Source organism: Pyxicephalus adspersus, chromosome 5 (assembly GCF_032062135.1).
Source record: "Pyxicephalus adspersus chromosome 5, UCB_Pads_2.0, whole genome shotgun sequence".
In the NCBI taxonomy this organism is placed as follows: domain Eukaryota; kingdom Metazoa; phylum Chordata; class Amphibia; order Anura; family Pyxicephalidae; genus Pyxicephalus; species Pyxicephalus adspersus.
Window position 1 is genome coordinate 55,589,162 of NC_092862.1, and position 13,944 is coordinate 55,603,105.

Consider the following 13,944-nt stretch of genomic DNA (forward strand, 5'->3'; position numbering starts at 1 on the left):
TAGCATAAGAACAGAGTTTGAACGTAATTGTTAAAAAGATTGTATACATTTTTAGATAGGTGTAGGGCATAGTCTACACGGTTTCCCCAGCGTTTAACCTGAGGCTTTTAAAGCCCATGTTTGAAGTCCCCATCCATGCCAATTGGCTAATGTACACTAAGACGTTTCCTTCAGGCATGTTTATGAGCTTTATCTTAAACGTTGCTTGCAATGTTTAACAAATTAAAACGCAGCTACTGACAGCTCTTCTCCCCTGATTACTCCCGTAGCCCTAGAGGAGCTGTGATGTGTTCTGTATCTGTAACACATACTACAGCTCCTCTAGGGCTGCAGGAGTAATCAGGAGAGTGGAGCTGTCAGCATAGCAGGGCTCCGTTGACTGCTCTGCTCCCTTATTGGCTGAGGAAAGGGAAATCCTGATTATGCTTGAGCTGTCATCAGGGTTTCCTATTTCTCAGCCAATCACAGAGCACTAGAGATGAATGGGCACAAGTCTCCCCATTCAAGTCTACTGCTCAATGGCTGAGAAACATAAAACCTCAGCCAATCACAGAGCACTAGAGGTGAATGGAGAGTCTTGTCCTCATTTAACCCCTAGTGCCCGGGGATCCCTCACTGTCAGGAGGAGTCCCATGGCTGTGCTCATGTCATGATTGCAGCCTTAGGAATCATCCTGTCATTGTGATAACCTGTAAAAAAAAAAAAAAAAAAAAAAAAGTTTAGTTACACAAACACCTACTTTTAATAAAATAATTTAACATTAAAGCCTTGTCCAATTTTTTTCACATATTTTAACCTTTTCAGGGAATGAGTAAGGGGTTTTATGTACTCCTGTACTCATTCCCTGAAAGGGTTAAAAGAAAAAACTTATAAAGGCTTATGTAAAATTGCGGCAATTCACAGTAAACCGCGTCATAGGTGTTTATAAAACTTTTTTAGCGTTTTAAAGTTTAAGCTTTAAAACGCTTGCAAAAAGTGCATAAAAACGCAAATAAACGTGGTAGGAAAGTTTATATGCGTTTTTACAACCGTTTATGCAGACCTAGCCTAAGGAAATGCAAGAATAAGGGTAATATACATTCTAGATATGTTTAGGCACATTTCAACAAAATGATGTGAAATTAAAGCTTAATTTAAGTAATATTTACATTAAATTGATACATACAACAGTCATTGCTGTCACTGAAGAGTGTAGGGAAATAATCATCAAGGATAAATATCTTGGTATAAGGATATATGGATCAATGCATAGGAATATATTCCTTTATAATATGCAAGCACAAATATAAAGTAGCAAATTCCCTCAGCAGTGAGGTACCCATCCTTCACTCCATATGTCAGAAGTCTAGAGTGCCTATAATTTGGATGGGGTTTTATACTGCCTTCCTGTATGGTTCATGATCAAATTTAGGGATTTGGGGGAATGCCTTAGACCTTTTCTATGTTTGTCTGTTTTTGATCCATTCAGGCCACATAATGTGATGATGTTGTATCCCACCGCAGTAAGGTTCCAGATGTAGTTTACTATTAGACTACTTCTCCAAACTCTTGTACTGTATTAATATTGTTTTCCAGGCACATATATAGATCTATGTGAGTCAGTAATGAGGTTCCTTTCATGTATACCAGAAGCCTGATGTATTCCCTAGAAGTATTAATTTAAATTGAACAGCTGACCTTGTATCCTCTTTAGGTGTACATAAATGAGTTGTGTCACAACAGACAGCTAAGGTGCCATCATTGGATGGGAGATGTAGCCATACATTGGGCTAATAGATAAATGTACCAGAGGAGAGCAGTGGAGGAGGGAATGTCATGCAGCTTGGTGGGGCGATGGTTCCAAGGTAATTTTAACTGTGTGAAAGATGGTGGACTAATCTGGACCTGATTAATAGTGACTTCAAGTTTCTGCAGCGTCACTACCGGTACTTATAATAATGGTTTTTTTAAACTTTGCAACATTTTTTTGATTAGCGTGAGTTTAGGGTAATAATTATTAGTGTAAAGAAGCCCATAATAACTATTTCCAAAAAGACTCAGTGCACTTATAAAGGAAATACACCTTTATCTCCAGTCTTAAAAAAACAACAGAAATGCTACCCATTAAGAACAGAAAAAAAAAAAGATTGCATGCTTTAGTAGTAAGAAGAACTTTATAGTATTGCCAGTAAAATACGGAATTTACAGTGATCTGACGTATGGCTCATTGGGTAACATGGAAAAAAAAGAAAGTTGAGTTATTTAGACTTTTCTGTAACTTTTTTTCTGTAAAAGCCCATGGAAGGATTTAAACAATAATAAAGTAATTGTAGACTGCTGGTCATTAAGGTTCCTTGTGTTTACAAAGAGATTGGCTGTGTGCTAAAACTTGATCACATAACTGACCTGCCTGTCATATGCTAGTTTTTATTATTATTATTAATATTATTATTATTGTTAATAAATAATAATACTGATAATAATAATAAACAGGATTTTTATAGCGCAAACATATTACGCAGCGCTGTACATTAAATATGGTTTGCAAATGACAGATGAATACAGACAGTGACACAGAAGGAGGAGAGGACCCTGCTCTGAAGAGTTTACAATCTAGGATATCAGTTAGGAACTCTGTGTTGAATATTTGTATATGCTCATAACCACTTTTTTATGTTCTCTTCTGTATGATAAGAGCTGTCTGGCGATGCAGTTATTGTGCTGTTGTTTAAGAAAACAGAATATATTAGCAATAGCTATGCTTTATTTAGATGTTTGAGACGGATTTTACTAAGTTTTAAAGCTAAACAGAAATGATTACACTCTGTAGTCATTATTATACATTTTCTGTCAAATGCAAGCAGTGTAAGTACCTGAATCACTTTGTATCAGCCTTTAGTAGGCCCTGTATAACAGGCTGAAGAGAGGGAAAATAGCACCACATGAGGCTAATCAGTTCATACATTGACAACAAGCAGGCTGATAGCTATTATAGCATATCTAGAGAGCAGAAAAGCAACATTTGTGTTCCTGATGTTGGGTTTGGTATGTTACTGTATAGCATCTCTTTGCACTCCAGGTTTGCTTTTTTGTTAAGGGCTTAACTTCTGGGTTTTTGTTGGGGAGCTCATTGACCAGGGGTGGTGGTAAGTGGCAACTGTTTCACAGAATACACTTTCAGTGTTGCAATGATCAGAAGTGTGACCCTAATCTAATATATTTAACATTAAATATCATTGTGGGGACCATTGTTAATTCAGTGCCTATTTCAAAGTGGGGGTCTAGGTGCACCCCGTCGCACTCCCTGAGGCAGAGCTCAGGCCTGGTTTCCCTTAGGCACCATGCACATAGATCTCTAGCAGTGGATGTACAGAGATCTCTAGCAGTGTATGTGTGAGATGGATAGTGCTTTGAAGGTGCCCTATATTCCTGTTCAACTGTGTCTATGTCACTTTGCTATAATAATAGTCTGGGTTTCAAATGTCCTCATTTAGTTTCTATTGTGTTCTTGGCGTGTAACCTTTCAATAAATAGGCAGCAAAGTAAAAATGACATGAGGGATTCATTAGTCAGAAGGGGAACAGGTTGTCGGGGTGAGAAGAATATTATTAAAAGGTTGTATAAGGCCAAAGTGAGACAGGATAGTAAAGGATTAGCATAATTTTGATGATGGCATTGAAAAGTCAGAATTCAGTAAATAGTAGGCTAATCAGATATACTGCATTCTGTCCTTCCTATTGCGAGAGATTGGCATAGTAGATTGTGTGTACTGTAAATTGGGAGAACGAGAGAAGACAGCAGGATGTGAAGTGCAGTGTTACTCTTCTCACACTTTACCATCCTCCTGCTGTTCTGCAGTAACCTGGTGAATTCTAGCTAACACAAACACACACTTCCTATTAACACAGGCTAGGTGAGACTTGATGGTGTCATAAATGGGAAAGAAGGTCATGGGTGCAATGTAGGAGGGCCTAGGAACAATGGATAAATGAAGTGAGACAAGGATCATGGTGAAAGGAAATTGGAGGAGAAATAAAACATTGACTAAGAGCTGGGAGAGAATCAGTGGATGGGCCGAAGGATCACAATAGTGTCCATGAATTGAAATTGAAAGTGGAAGATTATTAAGGAATTGATAATGGCAGTTAATGAAGGGAAGACTTTAAATTTAAGATGACAATGCACAATAGAAGCTAAAGCAGAGAGGAAAAAGTTTTTATTCTGCTGAAAGCTAAACCACTGAGGGGGATGGTGGAAGTACTGGTGAAGATCAAACATTGAGAGGATTACAATTTAAGACCTACGTACTGTAAAAAAATGTGTGTGAGGTGCATAGATCGAGTAAAGCCTGTGGAATAAAGTATAGGAAACAGCCATATGAAAGAAATCCTAAAATCAGAAGTAAAAGTACAGATCACTTTATTATCTGCGTTTAGTGAGAAGTGAAATAAAACTATAGTGTTTAACATTATCATTTTATTTTACTTACACCTTTTATCTGTCTGATAGATGTCTTCATTTGTTACCTGGAATAGGTTAACTAGTTTTATTTTCCCCCCAATTTAAAAAAAAATAAATTGGAACACTAATGTTTTATCCTAAATGTTTTTCTCAGTGCAGTCCTGTTCCATTTTTGTAATATAGCTTGTCTGTTAATTGTTAGTGGGGCTCCTACAGATTTTTAATATAGTAAAGGCAGCAGGACTAGATAAAAGAATTTTGCAAATGCTAAGGATTACAGTAATGTGTTTGCTGGGATAAAATTGTTTGACCAGATACATTTCTACTGTTTTTGAATCCTCCAAATCTCTGCACAAAATGTGTTTGCGTTCATAAAGAGAGAAGCACTCTATGTTTTCCTTGTTACTGAGCCCTTCCTCCTCTCCTCCATGTGGATAATGTATGTTATGTTTGTATGTTATATAATTGAAAACCTTGATAAAAACAATTGAAATAATAGGAGAAGTAATGCACAGTATTCATGTAGAAAACACAGCCTTTATAATAATAAAAGGGGCAACTTTGATGTCTATATATCATTGCAAACTACAAGGAAGAGAAAGTTGATGAAACATTAACACACAGTAATTTAATTCACACTGAACATATATAATATAAATAATTTTATTTTACTACAAACTTAAAACTGTGTGTAAAGCACCTCACAGTTTTCTGCTGATCTGTTAAAAGTGAAGCTTTGTTTTTTTGTCGCCTCAGAACGGAGAAAGGTGTCACTGCACTAAAAACAAGTTAAAAAGACCAGCAACCGTTTTTACATTATACCAAACTTAAAAGGGAATTGGTGCCTGTTGAACAGATGTGTACTATGTGTGTGTGTGTGTGTGTGTGTGTGTGTGTGTGTGTATATATATATATATATATATATATATATATATATATATATTTATATATACTTAACCCTCTACTTGTTATACCAACTATTTATATCCTGCTGTATGTATCTGTATCCTTGTATTTGTATCCTGCTTATGCATTTGTATAAGCAAGCGCTAAATAATTGTTCTAGTTTATAGCTGGTTAGTAGTTCTGTGGTGGCTAGCAAAAAAAAATTATATGAAAGCAATCAGTTTAGGCATTATTTCTAAACTTTTTGGTGTTTGACATTAGAATGTTCTGTATAACCTTACATCAGTTTCTCCTCTAAAGAGCAATGTTTAAAACCAAAGTCTACCACAACCACACAGACTTATATTGGTGACCAATATATTCTAATATTGCAATAAAACTGGAAGATCCATACGAATCCCACACAAATCTGGCAAAGACATAAAAATTCCATGTATTCTGTGAAAATGTACCAGATGACCCCGTCCTGCAGGAATGCTCCCCACTTAGCCATTGGTTGCTATACTGTGATGAATCTGACAAGCCTGTGTTTAAAAAATACAAAAATAATAAATAGATATCTTTCTTGGGGTCATTAAGTCAGTGTTAAAACAAAATGTGAAATTGGTATGGATTACAGATCCAGAAAGATATGAGTGGTATACATTGCTGAGTATGTGCTTATGTTCTAATCTAGTGATTTCCTTGTTTTCAATAAACTTTTCATTTTCATTATGCATACCATTTCTGCAATATGCTTGCAAGAATTGTTATCTGCTTTATACAGCCCTACAGATGCTTTAGATTAAATAACTACCCTCTCTTTACAGCCACAGATAAACTCTGTACCTATGCCAAAGATGGATCATTTAATTGTGATTTCTTAATTATTCATGTGATTGCTTTAGAGCTAAACAAAATAAAGCACAGCTCCTATAGCAATGCATCTCAGCTGTTACTGTTTCTTTAACCAAATGTTTAGTACAAAAAATGTGTGGTGGCCACAATAAAATAGAATGTAATAAAAGTAACAAATATCAGTCCAAAAATTTGCTTGGTTTTGTTCCTATGGGTTCAGTGGACAGGAAAAGACAAGATTTAGGATGTAACTGCAGATACAGCTTTAGAAAGCAAAAAATACATATGAGGGGGAAAAATGCACCATCGTGCTATTCATTATTGACTTTTACATGTCAATAATTAACAGCTCATCAGTGCATTTCTGCAAATATGGCTTATGTTCCTAAACAAGGGAGTATCTTCAGATAATTGGAAGCTATTGAACTCTGTTCATCTTGTGCTGCATATAGATCTTTCTTTTGTATACACATTATTGCTGCAGCTTGACAGGACTGGCTGCTTTTTTAATCATCAACTATGAATTAAATGCAGTTCTGTTGTCCAGTATCCTTATAATTCATGTGACAATAAAATATAGCACACCAATAAAAAGAATGAATTGCTTGCAGAAGATGGTAATATAGGTTTAGGATTTCTTTCCAAGAAACACAAACCACAATGGAAAAAAAGTAATGAATATATATATATATATTTACAATTTTTGCTTATGTAATTTCAAACTGAATATAACTGTACATAGTTATGAGCCACTTTATTGTTATTATTAATATTATTATTATCACACAGTATTTTTATAGCACTGACATATTATACAGTGCTTTACAAAGTCCATAGTCATGTCACTTCAATAATATATATAGAGAAAACACTCTGCATGTATTAAATATCACTGATGGTGTTATTGACACATAGACATATGTATACTGTGCTTGTAAATTGTCTTTTATTATTCCCACCGCACTTTGAATCCAGACATCTGGATCATTTAGAAATAGCCATCCATATACAGTAAATGTTATAGAAAATTACAAGTCTGCCCACACAATTCTGAATGTTTATAGACATTCTTAACTTTTCACCAGTTTCAGAGAAAAACTATTTTTGCCATGAGATGTCATTGTAACTTAGTAATGTTGCCTTACAAAATATGGGACCTTATAACCATATTTTGGCGTTATTAAACAGTGGCCTGGGTGTTTTACTTACCCTTCTATAGTATTTTTTTTTTAAAGCTCACATTAATGCCTTAGACTAGACAGCGATTGCAGTCCTTTCTACTTCTGTTCTTGGCCGCTTTGTACTATTACAGTTTTTTCAATATAAACTCGATTTCTTTAACAGCATTTGAAATTCCTAAAATATCTTCATGGTCTTTCGTTTTGTAGCTGTTGTGACTGGCTAATAAATGTGTGCAGAAGAAGAAAAGAACTGAAAGCTCGAACGGTGTGGCTGGGATGCCCAGAAAAATGTGAAGAAAAATATCCTAGGAATGCTATAAAAAATCAGAAGTACAACATCTTTACATTCATACCTGGGGTAAGAATTCTGCTTCTGGGATGTTACAAAAATTAGGCTCCTTATACATTTTAGAAATGCCAATGGTGTTTTCATTTCTTCATACTATAATAATAATTTTTAGGGCTTTTACTGAAAGGTTACAAATCCTGTTCTTGAGGGTGGTTTTTGTAGGAATCTACAAATGATTTTGGTTAACAAGTCCTTTTTTGTAACCAGTGTATAGGTTTTTTTAACAGGAATTTGTAAAGCTAGTAATTACAGAATAGAAAATTTAAAAAAATGGAAGAGAAATCATTCTAAAATGTAAATTTATAAGTATATAGTAAAAGATAAATATGAAAAACTGTTTTGTCTTCTATCTAAATATTCTGTATTTCTTCATAGCCCTTCTTGGGAATCACATGCAAGGGAGAGCAAAACAATATATTTCAGCTTTGCAGATTCCAATGCCTGTTCATGCAGTGATTTACATTCTTCACAATGCTAACGCATTGTCCAATGACCAGGCAGGTATCACAAAAAGCTGCAACCATGAAATATGGAAAGTGCTTTAATACTGTTCAGAGGTGCGGTAAAATTGCAGGGTTTACTGCTTCTGAATGCCTACTATGCACATCTAGTCAGTGAGAATGAAAATGTCTGAAAATGCTGTGTTTTTTTCCATTTAGCAAGAACCTGGTCTTAAAAATGCCCTTTAAACACTTGCTGAAAAAGCTCTTAGAGAAAATCTTTTGAACCTTTAAGTGCCAAATTAGGGTAAAGTGAAATGAAGTTCCAATGCTGACCTGTTTCTGAAAATGGTTACCACCTGGTCATCTTTTCTATGCAAAAAGCATTATTGTGTTATGTGTTATTACTTTAAAGTTTATGTAACACCTAACAACACCTAATGGTCAAATGCACCCAAAGTTGGAGATGTCATTGTAATCAGTTGAAAGACTTGTTGCTGCTGCCAGCCTGGCCTCCGCCTGTGCATGCATCTCTCCAAAACACATCACAGCCATCAGCCTCAACAGACAACACCTCATTTTATCTCATTCATTTTTGTATGCTGACGAGTTTGAATTGTCCCATTCGATGTGGTTTTTAGAACTGATAGTAAACTTGGGTTTATTAAACTGTTATTGCTTTATTGCTTCTCATTTAGAGAGAGTGTCATGTATACAATGAGTCGAGTAGCAAGTCCAGTTTTGGAAATCCAAGTGTTTATATCTCCCACTGGCTGGTGAGGAGGTGTTGTCCCTAGACACTTTCAGATAGTCTGCAAGCATCACTGTAACAATTGTTATACTCTGTTAATTTTTTAAATGTTAAATAAAGGAATGATCTTTGATATGCATTATTATATATATATATATATATATATATATATATATATATATATATATATATATATATATATATATATGTGTTTTATTTACCAAATAAAATATATCTATGCTTTTTTTTTTTTTGGAAACCACACAAAAAGGTTAGAAAATTTGTCAGGTTTACTTGCTATCAGTCAGAAAGAGATTTCCGTCTTTGTGCTCTGAGGACAAAATTTAACCTTACAGGAAATGAGAAAAATTCTGCAACAGGGAAACAGACAACAAACCAGGGTAACCAGAGTTCTAACATTCCCCTACTAAACTTACAGGAACACCATTTGAGGAGCGATTTCTCCTCAAATGTGTATATGTATTTTACTTTAGGGATTTATGTAATCTTATATTTACACCATGATATTCCTATAAATTGGTATTAAACATGTATATGTTTGTGGACTCTAAACAAGCATCTGATGGCCACAGCATAATTGATTAGTTTGTGGCTAAGAACACTACTGCATTAAACATCTTTAATATATTCCTAGCTATAGTCAAAGTATTAATTATGTAAATAAGTCAGCAGAGTAGATGTTATCGGCTTGATGGCAGATACAGCATATGTTTCATTTTGTGTTTGAATTAGCATGTAATTCTTGATAAATGTAGAAGTGTATACTGAAAAAAAAATTCTCTCCCAGTTGTTTGGGGGTACATGGCAGAAATCAAAACATGTATGAAATATTCCCTCTTGTATGTTTCCCAAAACTTAGTAGATTGTTTAAAGGGGGTCTAGGCTGGGTAATTGTATTTCTGAAGAGGGAGCACAGCAATATTTGTTCCTTTGTGAAAACTCAGGTTGAAAGTGGAATTAAAGCTCTATATACTTGAGTGTGTATATTTCATCTTAAACTACTGCTTTCTGTAAACCAAATGAAATAAAGCCTACATCCCACTCTTTTCATCTGAAAGAAAGTGCCTAGTTCCACTACTTTTCTTGTATACCTTTTGCTGCTGTTTTTTGCTCAGGTCGTTTATAGGGTCTAGATTGATTTATATATTTATTTTAGTATTGCATGTAATCTATTTTGTGCCTGGTGTGTCATTAAGTTATATTCTCTTAATGCTAATAAGTTTGCACAGTTTATTGAACGAATGTATATGCAACAGTAGGAAAAAGCTACGGATCTTATATGTGCCTTTATTAAAACTCGCAAAACTAATGACTGTGTAATTAAAAGGCTGATCTTGTGTCAAGGTAATAAAATGTCAACTGTCTTTTAGACAGATAAATATTCTCATCTTTATTGAACCAAGCCGCTGTTTTCTCCCTTAGTTTAAATTATTAAATGCATACAAATTGCTTAAACAGCACACATTTTCCTAAAGGTCACAAAGTTCATTAAGAATACAGTAAACCATTCATTGTTGTGATTAAGAACATGCAGTATAGTTTTTTAATTAAATTACATTTGTAGTTGGACTCTTTACACATCTGATTACTAATGTTTGATATAGTAGAGGATCAGCGTTTTAATGCAATGTAAGAAATACCTAAATATCCAATGTCTATATACAAAATGGTAAAGTAAATGGATCTTAGTTAAGGTTTTTACCTGATACATAAATTTTACTACATTTCCTTAGATTAAAGCTATATTTTAGCAATAACCAAAATCAGGACAGGAAAAAGAAAATTCTGCAACCCGTTACAACTGATAATAAATGACCTGTTTCTGATATGAACACAGGCAAAGATTTGATGAATTTGGTTGCTCTGTCGTACACACCATCACACCTCTGTTTATGGCCAGTTCTTATCCACTGCCTAAACAGAAAGCAGCAATTTGGTCATTTCCGTTACTGTAGAGTTTTTATCTTCTTAAGAGGTAAACTTTGGAATATTCCTTTTATATCTTTTACCCATCTTTTAAGACCTTGCCCAATATTGTACCTCTACGTTAGCTATTGCAACAGAAAATGAAAGTTCTAGAGATTTAGGGCTAGTTCACATTACTGGTAAAAAAATGGCAGTGTTTATGACTCCTTAGTGCATACTTACAACATGTGGGTGGCCAGGTTTGGTAATATCTGGGCTTTTTTAGGCAATTGAAAGCTCTTGTGCAGGCATTTGCAAGTGGTTGCAGAAGCCTAGAAAGTGGTGTTTTTTAAAAATGTTTATTAACACTATGTGCAAACACTTAAAAACACTTCCATAAATGGTGACCAGCGGCTCAAATTCAAGTCTTTTGAGGTGGCATGGGCAGCAAACCAGAACCGGCACTGTATGTATTGTCTAGAAAAATTTGCAGAAATGCTGCCACTACCAACCATCTCAAAAACAACACTGGCCTATTCATTTAGTGCTAACATTCAGTGCTATTCATTATTAACTGGAAAGAAAATATATACAAAAATGGGACATTGAAGACATCATTTACTTAATAAAAGATTTAAATTTAAAATGACAGCAACTTTATTAATTTTACATTATCAAGCACCAATTTTCATGGTAAAAAAAACATGATCCCAATTTGTTGACCCGACGCGTTTTGCAGAAAAATATCTCATCAAGGGTAGCATTTGATCAAGGGTAGCATTTGAAATCTACAAATATATACAAATAATCCATATATAACAATTGACACTTGGGCTACTTCAATTAAAAACAATTATTTAAATAAATGATAAGCCATTACCAATTGTATATACATATGCCTCAACATTTTTGGCCTACTGCACCACAAAAAAGAAACATCAAGGAAGAGGCGTCACCACATCTGAAAAGATCATTGTGATTCCATCATGAAAGTTCCACTTAAAGAACCATTATTGTTAACCTCTAATGTGAACTAGCCCTTAGAATAACATCATGCAATTTCACTTTTTCATGCTGTTGGATTTTGTTGCACAATTATTCTTTCATCATTGTGTCTTACATAAGTTAGATTCTGTCTGTTGTAATGAAACATTTTTACTTATATTTAAGTTGTTGGCATTTTGGGACAACCATGCCAACCTAACTTTGCTAAACTTTTCTGTATTTTGTTAGTTTAGTGTTGATTGGTAGGGTGTCTGTAATCCATGATGTCTGACCATCAGCCATTTCAGCACATTATGCGTTAAGCCTGAAAATAATCATATATTATTGTACAATCTACAGAACTGATTGGCTGACTGATCTTAAGGGAAAAAGTTCTTTTGCACAGTTTGGACTTAACTTGCCAATAACAATTGTTCTCCTTTGATAATGCTGCCATCAGGAGTGTTTTTTGCTTTGTGCATAAATATGCAAAGAATTGTGAGAGTAGTCACCTTTTCATTTATCTTGAAAACGTTTCTGATAAACAGATACTGATATGTATATATGCTTACACACGAAAATATATTAGTATTTTGTACGGGTCTTTTTTGTTAATGTATGTCTGAATCAATATTTTTCTTATTTTTTAAGGTTTTATATCAGCAATTCAAATTTTTCTTGAATCTGTATTTTCTGGTAGTTGCCTGCTCACAATTTGTGCCTGCTTTGAAAATAGGCTACTTATACACCTACTGGGCACCACTGGTAAGTTTCTTTCCCTTCATTTTCTCCCATACATTGGTTTTTAAAACAATACATAAATGTGTTCTGATCCTTTTTTTCAGACTGCGATTCTTGTTTTATATTTGGCAGGAGAAATTAGTAATTCACTAGTATGTAATAGTTACAAATTTCTAACTATGATTAAATGGTTGTGTTATCTTTATTTTATGTATAAATTATTACATTGACTAAATTCATCTGACTTACTATAACTAATTAGGTTAGGTTTTTGTATACTAGATTACTGAATATACTTTTTTTCTTCTTATAAGTCAAACATTTTGATCTTTGTATTTACTGTATTATTATGCTGTTACAGGAAACTGGATTTAATCCAGGTTTCTTAAAAGGCACTTTGGGGTCTATAATTTTTTTTTTTTTCCATAACAAGAAGTGGAATGACATAAAGTAAACACATAGGTGTATACAATGCAAGGAGCGAAACAATTCAGAATGAGTGCAAGCCTTGAGCAATAAAAAGAGTTCAACAACGCAAGAAACTAGAAACCTGGCACACAAAGATAGTGAATTCACAAAAAAACAGCTGAGGCATAAATTGCAGTCCCACATAATGCCTATCCTGAAAGCTGTTTGGGACAGGACTTCCCCCCACCCACCTCAGGTCTAAAGAAAAGTAAAGCAAAGCCATATGTGGATGTCACTTAGATAAACCCTGAATTATATGTAAGCTCTAGGCATCCTTTAAGCTTGGGGCTTCTTGGTGCTTCTACCTAACCTTTTACCACATATACTACAGTTTCTCTGAGAAGACCATGACTCCAAACACCCGGTAAGGGGGAAGGCGTAGAAAGAAAAAGTGATAAGCTCTCTTCTATACCACATTTGTTAACTGTGACTCTGCACAAATTAAGAACCTGGGGACCCTTGCCTAACCCTAAATACAGTACAACATATCACCCAGGCATTTCAGGCAAGCCTTCTAACAGAGTGCAATAGAAAATTACACAACGTCAGGGTGCATCAAAGACAATAGAGAAGGTGAAATATTGAAACTTCAGGGGGAAGAAGAAATGCATATTCAGTGTTGCATATCCAGAGTCTTTTCCAGGACGGTTCCTCTAAAATGGAGATGCCCAACTGTAGGTTCTATGGCTAGGCTATGGTTAAAGATCCAAGCATCAGGAATGTTCATATTCTAACCAATTTATTTCAACCTCAATGGCTGCACTATTCAGAAATGACAGTCAGAAAAGCATGTAATTTCTTTAAAATTTAGACACTTGGTTGTTTTAACACATTAAAAAATGTATGCAAGTTTAATTTAAAAATAGCTAATAATAAACTTTTTCCTAAAATGACTCTCAACTTAAAGTTGCTTAAATGACA

General features: G+C 34.5%; 1 protein-coding gene across 3 annotated transcripts in view; it reads left to right on the plus strand.

The window, feature by feature from the left end:
- The window catches only part of ATP9B (ATPase phospholipid transporting 9B (putative)), a 161,975-nt gene that overhangs the window by 12,661 nt on the left and 135,370 nt on the right, over window positions 1–13,944 (plus strand). For 2 of the 3 annotated variants that reach the window (XM_072411551.1, XM_072411552.1), the window contains exons 3-4: window positions 7,572–7,722; window positions 12,466–12,579. In XM_072411551.1, coding sequence (XP_072267652.1) covers window positions 7,572–7,722; window positions 12,466–12,579 — 265 coding nt within the window. Of the gene's footprint in view, window positions 1–7,571; window positions 7,723–12,465; window positions 12,580–13,944 lie in introns of those variants that run through there. The other variant, XM_072411553.1, reaches the window with a different exon arrangement.